Source organism: Corvus cornix, chromosome 4, assembly GCF_000738735.6.
Source record: "Corvus cornix cornix isolate S_Up_H32 chromosome 4, ASM73873v5, whole genome shotgun sequence".
NCBI lineage: Eukaryota > Metazoa > Chordata > Aves > Passeriformes > Corvidae > Corvus > Corvus cornix.
The window spans coordinates 61,618,675-61,641,970 of record NC_046334.1 but is presented as its reverse complement, the minus strand read 5'-3'; the positions used below and the strand labels follow the sequence as shown (position 1 = coordinate 61,641,970).

At 40.7% G+C, this 23,296-nt stretch overlaps 1 protein-coding gene across 3 annotated transcripts in view; it reads right to left on the bottom strand.

The window, feature by feature from the left end:
- KIAA0232 (KIAA0232 ortholog) overlaps positions 1 to 20,380 on the bottom strand; it is a 65,317-nt gene extending 44,937 nt beyond the window's left edge. Inside the window, exons 1-2 of one of the 3 annotated variants that reach the window (XM_039550332.1) lie at positions 20,210 to 20,380; positions 1,668 to 2,171 (exon numbers count right to left, since the gene is read on the bottom strand). In XM_039550332.1, the coding sequence (XP_039406266.1) occupies positions 1,668 to 1,898 (231 nt within the window). In that variant the 5' untranslated portion in view covers positions 1,899 to 2,171; positions 20,210 to 20,380. The remainder of the gene's footprint in view (positions 1 to 1,667; positions 2,172 to 20,209) is intronic. The other 2 variants (XM_039550333.1, XM_039550334.1) reach the window with 2 other exon arrangements.
- Between the last annotated feature and the right edge of the window lie 2,916 nt (positions 20,381 to 23,296).

Here is a 23,296-nt window from a genome sequence, read left to right as displayed (position 1 = left end):
GTGCTTGACAGGTTTTGGCTACCCAGTCAGCATGTGGTATTCTTCTCTCTTTGGCTCATTAGGTCCAGATAATCATCTTGGTAAAAGAACAGACACATTCCTCAAAGCTCTCTTATCAAACTCACAAGGGATCCAGTTAAGGTATCAAAATGAGAAATAAACTGAATGAGATTTTCATAATATAGTTACCCTGCTTCTTGCAAAGCCTGATAAAAAGAAAACTAATTTTGGCACTTCAGTAACTTGAAATATCACAGTAGTGACTTCAAAGTTATGACTGTGGTCTGAAATGGACTGAAAAGAAACACGTCTTCACTTTCCCCAATGCCACTGGCCTATCTCTAAAGCTCCTCAAGTTCTCATGTGGTTTCAATTAGTTTGCTTTTTAATGTCCTCATCCCACATGCTCCTTTCAAACAGGTTTTGGAACCTTTTTCTGCCCCCTTCTAAAATACAGCTATTCATGTCTGACCAAGACGTACATGTTAAGGTACATTTCAGAAAGTGCTTACACTGGGTTTTTTAAATTATTATTATTATTATTATTAATAATCATAGGGGTGTTGCTGATGACACCTACTGCTGCCAGATACACTTTTGAACAAAAAGATACAGGTTTTCTGGTTTGCACAAGGGAAGCATGAAGGCTTTTATGCACAGTAATGGTTGCTACAAGTTCAAAAACTGGCAGCATCTGACATTAATTTTTTCTGCTTCAGTTCCATTTATATCTATCTCACAATAACCTGCTCTGCTCTTGCTGGATTTTTAAAAAGATAAACTAGGTGACAATGGAAGTTCTGAAGCAGTTAGGTAGCAATGTATGAAGTATAACCATAACAACAGCAATGAAAAAGAACTAATAATTAAGGTATCAAAACATAGGTATTTGGTTTCCTTCCTGTCACCACAGCCATGTTCTAAGACAAAGTCTATGTTTAACAGCATTGTCACCCCTTTTTGAAAACACTGTCATTTCCCCAAGTCCTGAATTCATAAAACTCCACTATTAAAAGTATTTCGATACAGGTTCATGATGCAGAGGAATTAAAAAAAAATAAAAAAAGAAAAAAGGTATTGAGACTGAACAGTATGTTCTAGGGTCACAACTCTCTTGCATGCTTTGTATCAGCATTCAGCATTAACATTACTTTAGAGGAGATGAATATAGTGTGCATAACAATGTATTCCAAATACCTGAATACTAAAAAATATTTGGGGAGGTGTTAATTCCTTACTGAAAATAGCACAAAATGAAATCCATGGGAAGTGAGGGAGGAGGTCTACAAACTACTGTGGAGCTGGGCAATTTGACACACAGTTTACAAGAATTACATTAGTTTACTAATGTTCCAATATTAAATTAAGCTTATCACAAGTAGTGATGGTCTGCATTTATGACACAGAATATTCCAGTGTTAACAATTCTGATATCGATTGTAGTCAAGTGAAAACATTTTTTAATGTAATTACCCATACAGCAACCTAACTACTTTAATCTCAGTTCACCCATCAAATCTGACTCCTGCGTGGTTCATACCCTCCTTCCACCCACACACTTAAAGACAACCACCCCCCCCAACTGAGGCATACCCAGGTATAATACACAAAACATAACTGGTACAAAAACTCACTTTCACTGGACAACATCTAAAATATGTAAATACCTGTTCCTGCAGGTCGTAGTCATAGCTATCATGCAGCAGAAGACTGAGGACATACCGAGTATAAATCATGGCATCAATGCCACACTTCTCTAGCTCTTGTCCCAGCCAGGTCTGCACTGGACCCAAAGCATGTAGCAGAGACATTTCAGAAACAGATACAGGGCCTGGATAAGAGCTTGAGGAGCTTTCAGATGGCAAACCATCCACAACAACTGTACAGATAGGGCGCATGAATCTAGGTGGTTGGCATCCTTATAACGTGAAGCATTTTCTGTAGTTGATTTTCCGTCGGTATCTGGAGGTGATTTTCACTCCAGTAAATAGGAGAGAGGCTTGACTTCTAGGACAATCATTTATATTTCCTGGCTGTTAGCCGACTAGAGACGAACATCACTCTTCAGGCATGACCAGTGAATAAACTAAATCCTAATAGCAAACACATATGTAGATGTGTTTTTCTACCTTAATTTCACATTGAGGCCAGATGCAAGTCCCCAGCAGGACCTATAAAGAGGAAAAAATGATAAGTTGTGATAATATGTATCCATACACGAATAAATTAAACAGTGAAAAAAACCATCCAAAGTAGAAAGCAGTCATTTACATACTGCTTACTCCAAACATATAGTACATCTACTCAATGTCATTTTGAAGAGTGACAGGAATTATTCCAAGTTTAAAGGTGACTTTTAGAAAAAGTACTTTTTACTGCTGGAAGAGAGACTTTCATCAAAGACTTCACAATTAACCTGTCAATTGAAATATAAGTCTGACCTAGCTTTATGGGAAAGCTGAGATTTTATTACTTTCACTATCAGCTGAAAAAAACCCACCTTCATTAAAAAAAAACCAACTATGTTAGTTTGAATAAAGACTGACAGCATATTTGGCATCACTAGAAGACAATATAATCCTACTGTTTTGCAGTGATACCCACTTTCCAGAAATAAAAAAAAGTAAAGTATTTTGCTTATAAAACACTGAATTAATGAAATTCATCTGACCAGAAGTTTCATAAATCCTACTACTAAAGAGTTACTACTACCTTCAGGTTCAGGTTTTTTGGTGGCGGTGGTTTTTTCGTAGGTTTTTTTGTAGTTTCAATTATTTGCCTTGTATAAGGACAGTAAAACATTTTATCATCCAGAATCTGTCCTTATAAAAACGTAAATCCCTGGAATAACTTCAAAAATTTGAGCAGAATATCATTTATCTGTGCCAAAAAATAACATTTAACCCTCTTTACACAAAGCATACACCTGTCTTACCTGAGAGCTTAAACTCTAAACCATATCCTAAAATAGACAAATTATCCTAAGATTTTTACCACCCACAATCACAAATCAATCTTGGTAAGCAAGGGGCAGAAGGTGCAAGCACCACACACGTCAGCATTCTGCTCTCAAACACAGAAGATGTCAGCCCAAAAAAGGCATTTTTGGATTGGTCTACTTATCAACCACATGCCAATCTGGCATTTGTGTAGGCCTTCTCTCTCCTCTCCAGCTTCTTAGCATGAGAAAACAAAGCTCAAATCCAAGCAGGAAATATCCCTTCACTGAAAGGAAACAAAACAGACTCAAGTGACTAAGCAAAATCTACTGTTTTGTTTCAACCCCACTTCAAGATAACCAACACACCTACAACAGACATCACCTAATACAACTATCTGAACTATACACTGGGGGTAGCATTTCATGTGCGCAGCATGTGCTCTGTGGCCAAACAAAACTAAAAGTTGATAAACGTCAACAACAAAAGATGATAGATTTTAGGAGCTTTCTTTGCACCACCACCCAGATACAACTGTATATTCCAGATTTTACTGACTCAGCTGCCACATCACCAAAAAGAAACCCATTATGATCAGTTAGTACGGAGTTCACAAAACCCTACTCTCTCCTGAAGTGACCTTACTGCTCTGGGGGCAGTGTTCATTTTGAGAAAGGATGTAACACAACATTATTCAATCTTTCTCAGCAAAATGTTTCAATTAGTCAGAATCTTTTAAGTAAGCACAAATAACAGTAGGTAGAAACATGCTGCAAGGCACTGGATGTTACTGCTTCATCACATAATTAGAGAACAGAAAGTATAAGAAAAGTCTAATGTTGTGACCCAAGGTAGTCCAAATCCAAGAGCCACAGGTCCAAACTCTTAAGTCCATACTTCCTTAACTGTTGAAGAACAATATTCCAGAGGCTCTGTTTAGTCCTGTTGGCTCTCCACAGCACAGCATGTGATGAATGCTCTCCCTAAGTCAATGCCACAGTCCCTGTCAGCCCCCCACATCCCATATTTCATAGATATGGGAAAACTGACACCCTTCATTTATCTTTCTTGAGACATGGTGCAGAACTACCTAAACAGGAGCTCCCTCCTGTTCAAGGGAACATGAGCCTTAATCTATCCCATTGCTACCAGTTTGATGCCAGAGCCAGCAAAAGATGCTCAGAGCCTGGAAAGGGATCGTAGGTCAGCAGGAGAGCACTTGAAGAGCAGCACAAAGGAATTCCTGCCACTCTGGCCAGTAAGTCAGCTTTATTGGGAGCCCAGCTTAAATGCCTGTATGGAAACGCGCATAGCAAAGGCAATAAAAAAAAGAAAGTTAGAGACATGTACATGCCTGCAAGGCTATCATCTTACAGGCATCACTGAGACATGGTGGGATGACTCCTATGACTGGAGTGTTGGAAGGCTGGAATGGAAGGATGCAGGGTGTTTAGGAAGGACAGGTATGGGAGACAAGTAGGGGATGTTACCGTCTATGTCAGTGACCACCCGGAGTGCACGGAACTCTGCCTTGGAATGAAAGGGAGGGCAGGGACAGGTTATGTTATACTAGGGGTCTGTTACAGGCTCCCTGCCAAGGACAACCAAGCTACGAAGCCCTCTATAGACAGACAGGAGCAGCCTCACACTCACAAGCCCTGGTCCTCGTGGGGGACTTCAACCACCCCCATATCTGTTAGAGGGACAACACAGGAGAGCATAGACAATCCAGGACCAGGAGGTGCCTGGAATGTGATGATGATACCTTCCTTTCCCAAGTCAGAGAAGGCAGCAAGGAGAGGTGCTAGGCTGGGTCGTCTTCTCACCAAAACATCGGGGCTGCTGGGGAACGTGAAGTTCAAGGGCAGCCTGGGCTGCAGTGACCATGAAATGGTGGAGCTCAAGATCCTTAGGGCAGCAAGGGTGCACAGCAAGCTTACAGTCCTGGACTCTAGGAGAGCACAGTTTGGCATTCTCAGGGATCTGCTTGGTAGAATCCCCGGAGGGAAGAAGGGCCAAAGAAAACTGGTAAATATTCAAGGATCATCTCCTTCAGACTCAGGAGTGACACATGCCTACCAAAGGAAGTCAGGCAAAACACCAGGCACATGCATGGTTAAACAAGGAGCTCCTGGACAAACACAAGAAGAAAAAGGAAGCCTACACAGGGTGGAAGCAAGGACAGGTGACTTGGGAGGAATAGAGAGAAATTGTCCAAGCAGCCAGGAATCCGGTTAGGAAAGGTAAAGCCCCAACAGAATTACATCTGGCCAGGAACACCAAGCTTCTTGAAGCTTCTATACAAGAAAAAGCTTCTATAAGTGTATCAGTGAAAAAAGGGGCCATCTCTCAAAGGAGACCGAGGACATGGACAATATGGGGTATTTAATGACTTTTTTATCATGGTCTTCACTAGCAAGTGCTCCAGACACACTGCCCCACTCGCAGGAGGCAAATGTGGGGACTGGGAGAATGAAGAACTGCCCCCTGCAGGACAAGGTCCGATTTGAGACCATCTAAGGAACCTGAAGGTACATGAGTCCCTGGAACCTGATGAAATGTATCCCCAGGTTCTGTGGGAACTTAAAAGAGGCTTGGAAGAAAAACAGGGACAGACTTTTTATGAGGGTCTGTAGTGACAGGTTTTTTTTTAAACTAAAATCAGGTTTTTTTTAAACTAAAAACTGATAGATTTAGGTTGGACATAAGGAAGATATTTTTTACATTGAAGGGGTTCGACAATGAACAACTTGTCCAGAGAAGTTGTGCATGATCTATTCCAAGTATTTAAGGTCAGGCTGGGCAGGGTTTTGAGCAATCATATCTAATGAAAGAGGTTCCTGCCCACAGAAGTGACACATTGTTTAGGTCCTTAGCACCTAGTAAGGACCGAGTTTATCCTTCAGCTTTTCCCTGAATGAGATGATATTGTGGCCTCTCTTTTCTATCTTAGCACTTATTTAAGTGAGGCATTTGAGAAATTCAGTTCTTGAGATCTAGGCTAACAAAATTTGATTGACTTCAGCTGACCAGTTAAAGTGTGTCTTGCTTTTATTAGATGGGAAGGAGAGGAAAGACACAGCAAGAGAGAGACACATTCTAAGAGAAATCATGAAATCAGACAACAGAATTTTTGTAATTTGTATTGCAGTCCAGTTTTTTTGAATATCATATTGTCACCTCATCTAACATTCAGTTACATGATATAAAAACTGGAAATCTAAACAAATTTCTTAAATATTATTTAAGAGTTCTCATTTTACAACTCTCAAGTACTTTGTTTCACAGATGGTCCAAAACATTTCCATTATGTTTTAGAATTAACAAAATTTCACAGAGTATTTTCCCATCCCAGTACTAGAGAGACTTTTCATATCAAATTAATACAAGTCACTCAAAGAGCAAACATTTCTACTGATAGATGTGAAGCTTGATTTTAGAGATAACACATTCTGACAAATAAGTTATTATCTCTCTTATATCTATTTCACACCGTCTCGCTAAAAATAATTTTTCCATCCTCACAAGACCAAGGCTAATCTGAACAGAGGGAGCACATTACAGCCTAAATAATTAGTGGAAGGCTAGTTATTTTAACTAAGTCAGAAAGAATTCTCCATTTCCAGCTATAAAATATGACAGATGGACATGCCTTATAACAAGAATTACCAAATAAAAATTTCAACATCTGTATCAATACTTTCTGAAAACTACTTTTTATTTACAAAGTAAAAAATGCATGTTTAAATTATTTCAAAATAATTTCTCCTTACTCCAGTTCTTAGTACATTTTTTCCTTCTAAGTAACCTTCAGTTTTTGCAATACTAATCAATGACCTTAACAAGGTCACACTAGATAAACTGTTAGCAGCTTAACCACTAGAGGCACAAGACCCAATTTATGAAGTGTCTTGTAAAAGAATGAGAACACAGCATTGTGTAAGAACTCAGATTTTTCAACTTAGACTACCTTAGAATACATGTATTTCTCAAAATTCTATTCAGGGTGACAGACACTAAACACTCTTTTGATCTACAATAGACACCAGAAGAAAATAACTAAGCTTTAGTCTCCTGAGATCTAGCTATGGCAAAGCAACAACTTTAAATAACCTACAGCAAGCAACAGAAAGGAGATCAATGGTACAGAAAGTGAAGGTGGAGCACTCCAGGTTTGTTTCCTACAACAGAGTTGCTCTTTCATGGTAAATAACCTTTTTTGAAGACTGAGTAATCTAGTCTTCCCTGTATAATAACTCGAATACCGGTACTGTCATAACAAATACACAGAACTTTTTTTTTTTTAAGTGCCTTGGAACTACAATAATGAAAGCAACACAAACAGCTTCTTATGGCAGTTGTTGTCTATGGAATACAGGATGACAGCATAAAATCAGAGATTACCAGAGAGTGCAGTAAAAGAAAGGTATCATAAATCACTCTTCAATGAAGCTCAATACAAGCTCATCAAGAAAGTGCTAATGTATGGATTATCAACAGAAAGATTAACCAAAAGTTCATGCCAAACAAGACAATTCCATGTCTTTAACAGGTTTTTTTTCCTCCATAGTGTCTTTCATACTACTAGAAAACAGTAACCAAAGCCAAACCACAAAACCCACTGAAATCTAAGGTAACCTCATCTCTATTTTATCAGCACCAAGAGGCCTCTGAAAATTGTGAATTCACACAGCAAGGTCCTAAACCAACATTTTTTGTAAATGAAAAACCCCAAAACAATCCAATGATTTAACAAGCTTTCAAGTTTTCTTAAATATCAACTTTTAAAGTACTAGAAGATATTGGAATAAGAGAGTAAAAACTATACCCCTTACAATTGTATAGGTACAGGTAAACTGAAGTTCCACAGACAACATCTTAGAGATCATAAAACGTAACTTGAAAAGGAAGCAAATTGTCTGCAGGCGTAAATTCACTACACTGGGGTCTATACCATCAGTAGGGAAAAAAAAAAAGTTACTGGATTACATATTGAAAGAGGTTGAAAACTAATATGCTCTTTACTTGCATGATCTGCAAGTGAGTCTCTCAAAACTCAAATTTACTCTTTACACATTTTGATACATTACTACAGAGGAGCTGATCTCTTGGATAAAGCTATAGATGCTACTTTTCCTTCCTCCAAGTACCAAAAAGGGAAAACATCTGTTTCCAGTGTTTCATTCTGCCTACTGCTACATGTTAACAATTACACCAACCACATTGTCACACAATAGTTAAATCATAACTGCTGTTTCATACGAAGTTTCCTCCACTATTTTTTGAAATACACCAGTACATTACAGAGTTTAAATTAACAGCTCTCATTTCAACAGTTCTTTTTCTCCATTTTGACAGCATATGACAGTCATTCAACGAACGGAGAAAAAAAGATCATATACTTCTTAATTTTTTTTTTTTAATGTGGATAGAAGCGTCCACATTTTTTAATCAGGACAATATTTTTCAACGTAGTGTTTTCCTACAGAATAGTTTTATTAAAAGCAAACAATCTGTCCTCTCTCTGGCAACTACAGGTATGGAAAAAATATGGAAATCCTAATTAGTATAAAAAAAAGTAAAAATTTTATCAAGTTTGGTCAACAACATACTAAAATCATATATACAATGCAGTAAATTTCAGTCCCCTTTAGAAGACTGATAATCAAAAGCATGACCACATTATATGATGGCAACAGAATTCCAAATTGTTCTTATATATTATGGAAGAATCTGCAATTTTACCCTAATTCTTTTGTTTCTTTCCATGAAAAAACTGAACAAATCCTTAACATACAAACCGAGCAGCCACACAATGGGGAAGGCACTGTCAAAGCCCAAAAACAAAGCCTATTTAAAGTCTAGCAAACAATGGAATCTGTGTGCTTAATAAATTTCACATGGTATTTAAAAAACATGCGAATTCAGAAGTAAGAGAAGTTGTTATTTTTTAACCACATTCCTTGATAATCTAAGAAACCTGGCTGTGTAGTCTTCAGAGCAAAGACAGCTTTTTTATGCACTGGTGATATTTGATGTTATTGCACAACAAACAGCAAGAGCAGGGGCTTGATTCATGACCAAGGCACTGAAACACTATTGTAAAACAAAAAAAAAACTATAATGCTTATGGCTCTCTCTTCATCTCAGTTCATGCAATTCCTGACTCAACATTTCAGAAATATTGTCCGGCCATGAGAAACACCTGGCTGGAATCAAAGCACCATAAGCGGTCAGAAGCATAAAAGCAGCCCTGTGAATCAACTTTAAATATACACAGAACCATCTTTTTTAAGACGCGTTACCAAGAGATGCAAGCGTGATACAGTCTTACTTGTAATGGGTTTACATTTTATAGGCGACTGATGTCTAACAGGGCTGGGCTTATGGTTCTAGTGTAACTCAAGTCAGAGAACCCACAGGGGAGACAGAAACTAGTGTGTGGGTGTTACTGCAGGATTTTTTTCCTTACAAATCTGCAAGCTTATTTTCATAACACCAAATGAAAATCTGAAGCTGCTAATCCCATATAAAAGCTTAATGGAATTACTCAAAGGATTCAAGAGCTACCACATAAGCCTCAGTTACTTAGGTTAGCAAAGAAAAAGAACAGATAACAATCAAGATGACACCAGGGGAAGTCACCAGCACAGTTCTGAAGGATTCTGCACTGGGACCTGCATTATCTGATAAATTCCTAAGTGGCCTGGAAGATGAGATGGGTGACACAGTTAAGAAGCTACCAAAGGACAGCAAGTGATCAGGGATAGTGACTATAGAGTAACTGAAAAAATGCAGGAGGACATTATGAAACTGGATTGGGCAATAAAAAGGCAAACAAAATTTAGCATAGGTAAACTTGAAATGGAGCAATAAGCACCTGATGCTATTCATGCATAAATCAATGAGTTGTGAGGTATTAATCCATGTCTATCCATGGATAGAGACTGACTGTTCAATGTCTATTTTTTGTTAATAGAAAGTACTAATGAGTTAGTAAGATCTACATACAAAAATTCCTTGCCAAAAGATACTGAACACTCAAAAAAAAATTAAAATTAGATGGCCTTCAACGGAAATTGAGTAAGAGAGATCCCTTGAGAGTTTCCAACTTGACAAAGCATATCAGGGTCAGGAAATCCCTTAGGCTGAAAATAGTGTATGGCTGAGGGAGTATTTAGGAGAGGTATCATTCTCCCTGTTCAGTTTTTGTCCCTAACTGCTCCTTTAGAGATGATGTTGCAGGCAAGTACTGGGTTTGTCAAAGTCTTTCGTCTGAACCAGTACAGCTGTTCTTATAAAACATTTATGTTTACCATCATACAAGAACGACACTTCAAAAAACAGTTGCTGGAGAAGTTCAATAAGATGATCCACTCACAGGGCCGCACATTATTAACACACAAGAACTTTGCTACAAGATGTCAAAATACCAATCCTGTCAGGGAGCAAAAACTGAGCTATGGGAAACAACTGTTAATGGACCACAGAATTAGCAGGTGAGACACTTGCACTAGGGGGTCAGTTGCATATCAAAGACCCCAAATTCTTGTAATCTGTGTATTCTTCACTTCTGCAAAACAAATATATATATAAGCTGGAAAATGTAAAATTTTTAAGCTAAGAAAAAAAAAAAAGGCAAGACATAAAGGGGAAAAAGCATGACAACAACAAAACCTGCAGACACTGTGTACACCCCAAAACTTAATCATTTCATAGAATTGCAAGGTTTGAATGTGCCTTCATAAGCAAGACTCTTTTGGAAAGGTCCTCGTTACATACAGCAGACTTGTAAAGAATCATCTCTGCGGAGTGGAGACTTATGAAGCAGTCCTTCAGTACATCTAATACAACTTTAAAAAATTCATTAATAAGCCTAATAGTTGGCAACTTTTGCAGATCATGGTTCAGTGGGAGCCTTGATAATTTAGGAAGCAAATTTTATCTTCAAGATGGAAGTATTTCTATTTCATAGCATCACTCAAAAAACTGTTTCAGGAGGTCAACTCAATAGTAAAGCTGCATTGAAAAAAAACCCAAAAGCAAGCATTTCATTATGCAGCATATAGACACCATTTCTGTTTCAATAAACAGAATGGAGCTCAGAGCATTTCTGACAAAATAAAATTCGACAAATAAAACAATCTCTGGTACCACAGATTATGCAATTGCACCAGGTAAGTTTAAGTACAGCACATCTGTAACTTGCAACCCCCTCAACCCAAAGAGTTGTATCTCAAAAAATTTTGCTATTTAAGAAGGACTTAAAACTGTTAAAAACACCTGCATTGATCAGATTTGAGAAATTGAAAGATTGTCAGAATCTACAGAAGTGAAATGCTGCTTCGCTATTTTCAAATGCCCAGCTGCCATTAACAATGGCAACAATTACATTATTTAAGTAATAATTTGTCCTAAAGATTATCCAACTACCAATAGAGTCCTAATAATTCCATTCTATCCTTAAAAAACAACATAAACTGAAATGACAAATATTTTTTCCAATTTAGTTTGTTACTGTGTACTGGTGTTTGAACCAAACTTTACTTTGTTTAAACGTGACTATTTTTTTTTAAATCTTATCTGAAAAAAGAAAAATGTATACATATAACATAACATAGATGTATGATAACTTTTTAGAAGTTTAAAAATACAAATCAGCATCTAATGACAAAGAATTTAGGTAAACATTTTTCATATTAAAAATTAATTAAAACTAGTACCAGTTTGCAAAAACCAGAAGTGATCATTTTTATAGGAGCAGTAACTAACTTTCAAGAGAACAACAGCAGCAGCATTTTGACAGAGAAACCCGTGTGGATGACTTAAAGGTGAGTTAGTGTAACAGGAACTGCACCACCACTGCACATTGCCACTAAGAGAGGACAAGACATTCTACTGTTTCTCTCATCCTCCCGTCCATGTTCCCACCCTCTTGTCCTGTACTTAACACATCCACTCTGTGGTTGCAGGGACTAACTGTATCAGCTTTTTGTTCCAAATGGAAAGATTTCATTTTTGGCAACCCAGTCTTCAAAAAATACAAATCTGTGATCAACTCACTCTCTCACCACAAAATTTCTAGATCTGGCATAAGAGAGGAAGTGGGGTTGCCCCTTTCAGCAGCAACCCACTATTAGATCCACTTAAGAATAACAAGAAAACATTAGGAAGACAGAATGCAGAAACTACATTTTAGCTAATTTAAATCCAAGTCTTTCAGACAACGATTATTCTTAGGAACTTCGAAGTGTGGAAGCCAATCCAGGTACTTCAGCAGGTATGATATTTACTTCCAATATTTATACAGAAATTCCCTAGGCACCCATGCAACCATACCCTGTACTTGTAGCATCCAGCAGATTCAGCCTCAAACAGTAGCCTGGCAATGACAAAGAAATTACTGGTTGCTTCAGATTTGCTGAGAGAGAGGCAGGTGTTGCACTGTAACTAACTGAGAATAGGACGGATCACCCAAGTGTGGAGAATCCAAGAGAATATGTGGTAGTGCAGAAGGCAGTGTATGTGGACCTCCGAAACACTGAGAGGCATTGCTTCACCTCATACTTTACTTTCCACTCATCAGTGTAATTTCAGTACCACTGACATCAGCTTTCAGACCTTCCTGCTACATTTCTTTTACCATTGAAGAGTGCTATGATTCAAGTTTTTCAGTTTAAACTTGCAGATCTTATCAGTGTACCAGAACAATGCCAGAGACAAGCATCTTGCTCTCCTCCCTGTTTACCTCAAGTCTATTACGCAGGGATTACCTGGATGGGCTGCTACTGGGCCTGAGAGATCCTGGGGAGAAATACTTTTCTAGATGCAACTTCAAGGAGGAGATAGCTACAGTCTTTTCTGTTCAGTCCCATGAGAATCTTCACGGGGACACTATTTATCAAAAGCAGTATCTTTCACTATGTACACAAGCAACAGACCACACATCATTGATTACCACCATCATACTTCAACACCACTTTCTCAGATTTAGGGAAACATAAATGGAGTTAATACATACCGAAACCAAATAGAACTACGATCACACAGATGCACATATTTTAAGTTCAGCAAGACATTTATCTTCAGGATTTTTGGCATGTAAAATCTGTAAGCTTTCTACTACTTGTGTTTCACTATATTTACCAGCCTTAGTATCATCACCTAGAATATATGCAGGACTTAAAAACACAACACAGGATGCACTCAAGTAATGGAAAGACCAGATGCACATTCTTGACCATTTGATCATTTTCTTTCCTGCCCTCCTGATGTTCTTTATTTACTCAACTTCTGGAGCAGTTCAAACTATCTGTTACCAACAGGTACTTGCCTGCGTCTGAAATCCATTCCCAAGTGGGATGCTAATGCTTGGAGGCCCAAGCACCAAGTTACACGTGTGTGCATTAAAACAGACGTGACCCTGGTTCTGAACACCTCAGTGAGCAGACACAGGCACCTGTGTGCCCCAGCACGTGTTGTAGACGCCTTCAAGGCACAGGTAGCCACCAGGTGGAACTGTACCCCAGGCCATCAGTGGGGCCACCCTGATAAAATATTCAGTGCTGTTCATACCAGCTGGCCACTTTTGTAGTGCAACCATACAAGATTTATTTCAATTGATGTACAATTTACTCTTAGGCACACACTGCATCTTTCAGTCGGGCAAGGAAAAGCAGAATGAATTATGAATGCCAATGATCCAACCACCAGTGTTCATTTAAAGGCTGTGATATTTGTCCTGCTATTTATACTTCCAAGGTTAATAATCCAGCTGTATACAAACAGCTAACTAGTTAAAGACCACACTATACATTTTACTCTGGTTTATTAATTTCTTTAATTTGTATGAAGGTTTTTTCTGAATACTTACCATTGATGTTTTTTATACTTGGTCTGCATTTCAGGGAGCTAACTACTGCCTTGTTGAAAAGCTTTAAATAGCCTCATGAAGAGTTTAAAAACAAATATAACTTCACCTAACTACATAGTCTTTTCAACAGTTATTTTAATTAAAAAAAGGTTACCATAAATTAAGTTGAAAGCCACATATAGACAATATTTTCATTAATAACTGTGTAAAAACTTACAAGATGTGTCAGCCACAGGAGGCTCAGTAAATGCAAAGGGTTCTGACAAGCTGTATTTGCAATACCTACTACTTAGCCAGCAGAGAAGTTACTGACTTTACCACACATAAAATATGGCAGGCCTACAAAGAAAATTGTTTCCAATACTTTTCTCCTGCCCCTCTACCACCTTTAATTTTTATTCCAAAATATTAGTAAATTAATTTCTATCTATTTATGAAATTGAGATCTGAAGTAGGATACTCTTCAATTTTGAAGAGAATAGCAAGTCACATGAAATAATTCCTATTGTAACATTTTAATGAATTTGCATAGGCATTGACTGTTTAGCTTCTGTTGTAAGGCTGCCAGGCTGTCTTTTTCCATAAAAACAGTGGCAATATTTGTTACCATATCTCCACTTTTATGATTAAGTATATTGCCTAAAAAACACTACTTATTAAAAAAAAAAATTACTAACTGAACAGGTAGGACAGTTTAATATTGCTCTTAAAATAATACATTTGCTGCTTGATACTTCAAATGACAGCTGAAAAGGTCATTTTAGTAAAATGCAACCAGAGAACCCCTTACAAAAACAGCAGGTCAGCATTACATTAATTCTCTTCAAGGAAGTTACTGTACTGTTAACCAAGGCATTTCTTTCACAATTCAAGAACAAAGTTACTAAAAACTGGAACTCTGAGGTTTCTCTGAAGTCAATAAGATATTCATTTCAGAGAGGCTGGTGAGAAAATCATTTACGTATGACAAACTAATATCTGAACTTACAGAGACATTTTAAAACTTTTGTGTCACCTCACGCAACTCAACACTACTTCCATCAAAACAGCTATAAAAACATCAATAAAACAAAAATTACTAAAGGTAATGCAGTTTCACTGTCAAAGGCAAGAGCTGAATATGCAGCAGAGTGAACTTCTACCCCAGAAGACAGAACCAGAAGAGAAATTCACTGAACAGCAGTCTTTAGCTAATTAGTAAAAGTAATTAGCTCAAAATCTTCAGAGAGCAGAATCAAATATCATGAAACAGTAGAAGTTTTTCCTGTAGTTTTAAAAGTGAAGACATCAGCCCAACAAATAACTGGAAGTTAGATCTATTTCTTTCAGGATATTCCAGTGTCTTAAATACAATGTTATGTTTTAAAGTTGCACTTCCTCTCAGCCACAGTCTTCAAATTTGTTTCAAGTTCAAAATAACACATTACAGTGGCACAAGGATCCAGTGAGAATTAATTACTCATCCAGTGGCAGCAATATGCATTACTGATTTCTTCACTAGTGATTCTTCAAGCAGACCTTTTCCTTTAGGTTAATAAAACACTTTATTTTCTTAAAAAGTACATATGACAGATGCTAAATTATCAAAATAACTTCTTGAATCAATCTGTGTATGTTTTAGCATGTTTTCCCACTTTACTGTTGATGATTATTATCTCAATCTAAATCCTGATTAAGCTAACACTACCTGGAATAACCCTGCAGAGGATATGGATCTTGCAACTCCACTCTGCTGCTCTGATGTTAAAACTGTACCATCTTATGACAGGTTGCTTTATTATTTCTGGCCTTCAGCTACCCTAGTCTCTTACTGCCTTATCTCTCTCTCTCTCTCTGTACTTTCTTCCTCAGACTATATATGCAAAATCTCATCTGCAATGCAACCGCGTCTCCCTTCAGAATTCTTCCACAACCAAGCTAGTCCATCTACCCAAAATACAAAAACAAACTCACACAATTTAACAACCTACAAAACGGATAACAGCTACTCCTTTCCATACAGCACCTTAAACACAAGCACATTAAAATGAAATTTCACTTGAATTCACTTAGTGGCAGAGCTGATAGAAAACTGCAGGTCTCTTTTCTCAATCCTAGCCCAGCACTCTACCCAGAAGACTTTGTTCCTTTGGTAAATTTAGTAGTAACTAGGCAAAGATTTTTAAAAGCTGTAAAAAACACACAGAATTATTCAGATTTCATCCCTGTTATAATTTACTTATTAAAAAACTTTTTTCCATAGAGTGTAAATTTTCACATGCAATCCTTTCTAGAATAAGGCCCAGAAAGTTACAGACACAAGTGACATTAGCATGGACTGCATATTTGAAATTCCTTGCTCAATACAGTAAAACCCAGAAATTTAAACATTCCCCAAATTATATTAAAAATGAAAATCACTATACCAAGTCTGAGCACAGACTTAGCAGGATATAATTAAACTATTACATGTAATATCAGAACTGAAAAAAATGAATTTAAATAGTTCATAATTTAAATTTCCACACTAATATAATTAAACTATTATACGTAATATCACAAGAGTGAAAAACGAATTTAAATACTTAATTATTTAAATTTCCACACTATTGCCTCAGAAATAAATCTCTTGGAAAGACAAGTTCCATATGTCCTCTTTAATATCAAAGTTATGAACAGAATTTAGATGCAGAAACAAACAATGTATAGTATTATGCAGGTAGATCAAAACATCCTGCACATGAAATTATAAAGGAAGTAGATGATTAAAAATTTGAAATATTCAGTAGCTTCCAATAAAGCTACAGAAATAGCTGCTAGTAAGATGTCTGTGAAAGAATAATCTTTGCACTGAATGTTTAAGCTACTCAATCCTTCTCCCAACCCCCAACCACCTCTGTAGACCAATAAAATATACATTCAACCTCTTAACATCCATTAAAAATGAACCCAACCAACTTTCAGGAAAGTAGAGCAAGATGCTTTTTAGTAAAAATACTATAACAAGCTCATCTAGAACTTCTTCTACTAAAACACTGGCAGTCCTGCAGTTACATGGTACTTCTGACTAGAAAAGTCTGGTAAATTATTTCCAAATTAATAAAAAAACTGTCATTTTCCTTCCAAATAGACAATTTTCCTTTTGTCTGTGTATTGAAATGTAACTAAGCATGCCAATACTCATTTGAACATTTTTAGTTTGTATCACGTAATTGACTTTAGTCAGAAAAAATTCTTGGGGCGGAACTATGGGGATGGACAACAAAACAACTCATTTCTACAATTACATTTGCAAATTATCCAACCAGTCTGTCACTTTTCTTGGACAAAAATGAAGGATTCCAATCTCTGTTCCACAAGACAGAAGAATATCCCAAAGCCAGAATATCCCAACAAACAGAACATATTAAATAGTTTCTAGAAGATAATTTGTATTCCAAGTTCCATTAGCAATGCAGGTAACTGGAATATTGCCTGCTGCCTCTCCAACTCTACAGAAAATCTGAGTTTTACCACCTTCACCACATTCTGCTTTACCAGACATTGTTGCCTATCCTATTATAGTACTAAATTGCTACTTTTAGTTATTAGCTATTGTTTAAAGAAGCAGCAAACTGAGGCATGATTTTGGTAGGATTCTAGCTAAGTATATAAAATGTCTATTCTGACTCTACAACACTATGCCTAAAACCCAATAAAATCCCTCAAGAATATGCACCTGTGCAACCTCTTGGTTGCTTCATTCCTCCTATTCACCTAGAAACTCCAGATGGATAAATAATGAAGTTTGAGCAGTATCTAGATTTTCCTCTGTCCCTATTCCTGCTAGAATGCACAACAAATGAGCAAAGGAAAATGCTGACATCATTTTACCCCTATGGAATTTCTCTGACTTGGAAGAATAACGAATAGCAACAACAACAGAAGCAGTGGGGAATGCTGAAATATGATGATGAAATAGGCATATTAATGTAAAAGAAGTTCAAGGCCTCCATCTTTTCTTCTTGGGTCACATATAGATCTGTTTGGCCCTTACTTTCCTTCCAATTCCATTGCTCATGAGCAGAAAAGCTGAAGGGTCATATACCCAATCCAAATTTGCAGAATCTGCGGACTCAAAGGATCTTTATCCCAATGGTGCCCCAAACAGACCAATGAAGTTCTGTCACTGTACATGTGTTAATATCTGTCAAGCACAACATGGTGGGGATATAAACTGCCATCTATTCAATGAACTGTGTCAGGATTTCCCCTATAATTGTCAAGTCTTTGAAAATGAATAACATGATGAACATATACCAGATTACTCATTTTACTCAAATCACCTACATCCCCTCTTGTATCTCAATGATCAAAAGACAAGATTTTGATACCTATATGATATGCTTTATTGACTGGAAGAGAATGATTGTACACTACCATTTTAGCAATCCATACTAACAAGAAACAGTAGATGGAGGACAGTAAAAAATAAAATCTGTACAGTTACATGTTAAGTAACAATCAAGTTCCACATCATTTACTTTTATAAGGCATATTTTTGTCTTAAATAATAAAGAAAAATGTCAATTACAGACTCCCATGGGTTGTGAGGAGCCTGCAATACTTAGGGTTTAAGCACTGCAGTGAAGTACTTTGTTTTACACAATTATCTACTGAATCATCACGAGTTCACTTTTGACAGCTAAGAAACCAAAGTCGATCGGCAATTCCAACTTCCTCCCAAGAACACGGAAGAAATATACAGTGTACAACAGAAACCATAAACATTTAAAACGGTTTGAATGAGGAAAATTAACTACACGTACCACAGCGGCCTCTGATCCCAAGCTTCTAAATTACAACCCAAATCACTTATACACAGATAACATCAGAATACAGGAATGTGTTTTATTTGAAAGGAAGGACAAGCAAATCATACTATTTTCACCCTTCAGATCAGTATCAGGTACTGCAATGAGTAATTAAAACAAAGACAAGATAGAAAAAAGCACCGCACTTTCGCTTTTCTCAAAGTTTCATAACACGACTCAATACATGTATACTTTTAATCGAGACGACACGAGGAGAAGATGGAAACGAGTTTGCTGGAGCGAAGTGTCAGTTTGTGTCACTTCTGCATTCAGCTGTAACCTTCGCCAAACCTTGTCCCCCACCCCGCCCATCGCCCGCGAGAGGCCGTGGCCGGCGGTCCCGCCCCAGCGGCGCCCGGCTCCCAGCGCCCATAGGATGCGGCTCCCGTCAGTCTCCCATCAGCCCAGCTCCGCCTCCTCAAACAGCAGCAGCCCTAGCCTTCCTATCCGCCTTTAGCCTTCAATAGGCCCTAAAGGACAATGCTGCTGGAAAGGGAAAAAAAAGAAAAAAAAAAAAAAAGCGGAGGGGAGCGAGTCCCGCCAGATCGGCCCCCGGGGCAGCGCTATAACGCCTCAGCTCAGCCGGGGCGGTTTCCATCAGCCCCAGCCCGTCCCCAGCTCCCCCTCCCCGGTGCGCGGCCGCTGCTGCGCTCTGAACGTTCGCACAAGATGAAAGGTCACGGCGTGAGCACCGGCGGGGCCCGGCAGCGCCACAGCCCCGTCACCTCAAACTAAGGGTCAGGCGGAGCAGGCGAGGCGCTGCCCGGATCGGGATCTCCCTACCTGCGACCCGAACCGCCGCATCCTCCGCTTTCCCCGTCTGCTGGCACCGGGTGACACCGGCGCGGCCGGCACCCGCAGCGGCTGGGTGCGGGGTGCCGTCTTCCCCTCCCTCCTTCTCCTCCTCTGCTCCCGGGCGTGACCCGGCCCGAGGGCACCGAGCCGCGGCTCCCGCTCCAGGCCGGCGCCTCCCTCCCGGCCGCGGCGCAAGCCGCTCACCCGGCGCCGGGTCCCGCCGGGATGGAAGAGCGCGGAGTCGGCGGCAGGCAGGGAGGGCTCAGCTCCCCTCCCGGGCAGCGCTCTGACCGGGGCACCCAGGCCGGGCCCCCGGCCCCGCCCCCGAGCCCTGCCCGCCGGCAGCCGCCCCCGCCCGGCCCCCGCCGCTCCTGTCACCCCCTCCCCGGCCCCTTCCTCCCGCGCCCCCCGGCACGCTCCCGCCGCGTTGAGCCAGGCGCAGCCCAGGAGCGGGACGCGCTGTCCCGGGAAACCGTCCTCCCGGAGCGACGAGGCCCGCCCCGCAACTCCTCCTCTTCCCCGGGCTGTTAGCGGAGAGGGCAAGGATGCGCGGGCCTTCCCGGTCGGGCCCCGAGCCGCCGGCCCAGCGCTCCCGGGGGTCCAGCCCGCCTGTCCCATCGCAGCGGCAGAAAGGAAGCGGGGGAGGGGAAGGGCGCCCGCCGCCTCCCGGCTCCGTCCTCCCGTTCTACCGGCAGGGTGGCTGCCACTCTCCCTCCCTCCCTTCAGCCCTGCCCCTCCCTCTGTTCCCCGGGCCCGCGGCGGGCATTTACCTGCCGTGGCGGCGCAGAGCGGGGCCCTGGGGCCTCTGGCAGCCGGAGGAGGCGGCGGACTCCGTCCCGCTGCTGCCCGTCCCCGAGTGAGGCGGGCGGGACGGAGCCGGGACCTGCCCCGGGAGGCGTTACGTAAACCGGCGGCGGCGGCAGTTCCAGCGCCACGGGGAGGGAGGGAGGGAGGGAGGGAGGGAGGGAGGGGGCCGGGCCGGCCTCTCCGTCACCCGGCAACGGGACTCAGCGCCCCGGCGCATCGCGCCGCCGGCTCCGCCCCGTATCCCTCCGCCCAGAGGGCGGCCCGGATCCCAGATCCGTGGGGCTGCGCCGGCCGGGCGGCGGGGGGTTTGCGAGTACTGCGCTGGCGGGCGGGATGCGGGGGACGCCCGCACCGCTCCGTCCTGTGCCCGGCCCTGTCTCTATCTCCGTCGTTGTCAGTAGGGCCCGGGCTTCGGCGAGCCGCCTCCATGTCGCGGCCGCGGCGCAGGAAGGGCGGGGGGAGGAGGGGAAATGTCCCTTTGCCCTGGTTGTACAGCCTCCCGCCCGCCGGGAGAGCGCCGCGCTGTCCGCCTGACGCCTGAGCAGGGAAGTGGCGGGCGAGGCCCTCGGAAGTCACCGGGCGGGCGGCGGGAGCGGCGGCCGGCCCTCGGGGCAGCCGCCCAGGCGGGAGAGCCGCCGGCCGGAACCACCCGCGCCCCTCGGGAGGGCTGTGCCGCCGGGGAGGGGAACACCCAGGCAGGGCCGGGGCAGGAATGCGAGGGAGGGCGTGGGGGATAATGATGGAGCGTAGCGGTGTTTGTCATGTGAGATCCTTTTGAAATCCTGAACGACTCCGAGGGCAAGGTTAGCAAATGAAAGTTTATTTTACTGCGCAATGAAAGCCCGTCTGGGAGGGAAGTCGTCTTGTTAGAAGATTGGTGCCATTGACAGTCGGGTTTAGTAGGTGAGCTCCTCGGGAGCCACGGAGATTTTGTTCCAATTGATTAAATGCCAGTTTAATCACAACTGTTTACACAACCGTGGAGTAATGAAAGGGCAACATTTTTAGCATAGTAGATGGGTGAAAACGGGCCACTAAGGCTGAAAATATGACAAGACACACCAAAGTACTCATTAAGCTTCTTAATTGGGAAAATAATGATGCCCTTTTCAGGTGTACATTACCATCCCACATTTCTGAAATACATGAACACATACGGGCCTAAGGAAAGTCAATATTATGTAAGATGTCAAAGTAAGTCTTCTGTCTGTGTAATCCTGAGGTTTTCTTCTTTTTGTTCTCTGCTCAACGTGTGGCTCCTGGAGTTCCAAAATGCAGTATGTCATCCATGTTGGCTCACACTGCTTCTTTTGTGCACAACATCTTCAGTCACTGGAACTATGATCGTCTTTGAAAAGATGATCCCTCAGTACCGGATGTAGTCCCATTTAGGCCTTTCAACAAGTTAAGTCTGTATATAAAAAGTACATCTCATAAGAAACATGAATGCAAACACTGCCTCCCAGCCTGTATACTCAATTTCCTGATACAGAGCAGCATTATTAATTTTGTTTCAGCTAGGGTTTGCCTATTTTGAACATCCTTAGCACCTAATTTAGTCATAAATCTGATTAGACTAGTCAAAAGTTAAGTATGCAGGATTCTGTAGCTATGTGAGCTACCAGCGTTCTCTTAAATGCTGCTGAGGCAGTAATTGATGTCGTATGAACGTGCAGTTAATCAGTTACTTTCTCCAAACCTTGCAGGAGTATTTTGGGAGAGATCTAAAGAAAAAGTAGTGCTTTAAACCCTGTAATAAAAGGACAGAATTGTTCTCTGAACCATTTAATTACTGTTCAAGTTATTTTCTTGTTATGAAAAATTGAAACTGAAAAGCTTTGGGGGAAAAATCCTGCTGACTTTTTCTGCTGAGTCATTCCCCTAGTTTATCAGAAGCATTTCACTACCACTGTAGCACAATTCGCACCAATCGCAATCAAATCTCCTTTTGTTCAGGAGCTCAGAATTTGAGTTCCCCTTTTCAAGGTAGAATAAAATATACTAAAATATGGGGCACCTGAGATTTGTCTGTGGTAACAATTGGCACCAGTTTAAATCAATCTCCATACAGTCTTCTGCACATATCCTCAATGTATTAGTAATGTATATCATCAATATGAATCCACTTACCTTGTTTCACCCTTTCTAAACATTTTCCTCTGAAATCTCTATAGAAGGAACAAATGGTCAGAATATTGGTGTTCTCATAATGGAGCAAGTCAGAGCATGGAGGCCAATGACATTATTCTGAATATTCACTTAGTTGCTGTATGACATTTCAAATTGACAGTTCTGGTTTTGTGGTCAGATCTCAGGAATCCCGACAGTGGAACTTTTTTGTTTGTTTGTTGGTTTTTGTTGCGTTTTATTTTCCTAACAACCAACCCAGTTCTGATCTCCGTTTGGCAAGCATTTCAGAAACAGCTGGTACATAACCATATGCTGTGCTGGCACTGCTGTGAGCTTATTTCCCACTTGTCCTCCTGGTCAATCAGAGTTGCTCCATGTGCTGAAGGACAGCTGGTCCCTTGGCATGTGAAGCAGCTAATGAACTTTTCCTCCAAAAAGCCATAGGGATAGAGCATGTGAACTGCAATCAGTGGCTTTTCCTTTCTGAAGTGCTATCAAAGATGGAAGTTTTCTATGGGAAACCGTTTGTGTCCTCTGTGTGATAACCTGCACTCAGTGAGAACAACTATGTGGGTGTGCATTTTAGGTGACAGCACTTGTTTGAAAAATGAAGGCTGAATGATCTCTGTTGAAAAGAATGCTAAACCACAACTGAGTGACTGACGGACTTGTGCCTTTAGCTGTCAGCCTCAGCAAGTATCACCGTTTCCCTTTTTCATTGTGATCCCTGCTGAAAGGGTCTCCAGTAAATTTCTAAAAATGTATCCATTTCATTATATAGTGTTTTTTCCTTTGAGGAACCTGCTGAAGGAGAAATTGCACAGCAGTTCAATATTACATAGCCACAGCTTGTAAACATTTTATTGTCAGCCATTCCTCTTACTTCCTTAAAATCAGTCAGTTTATAATATTCCCTAAAA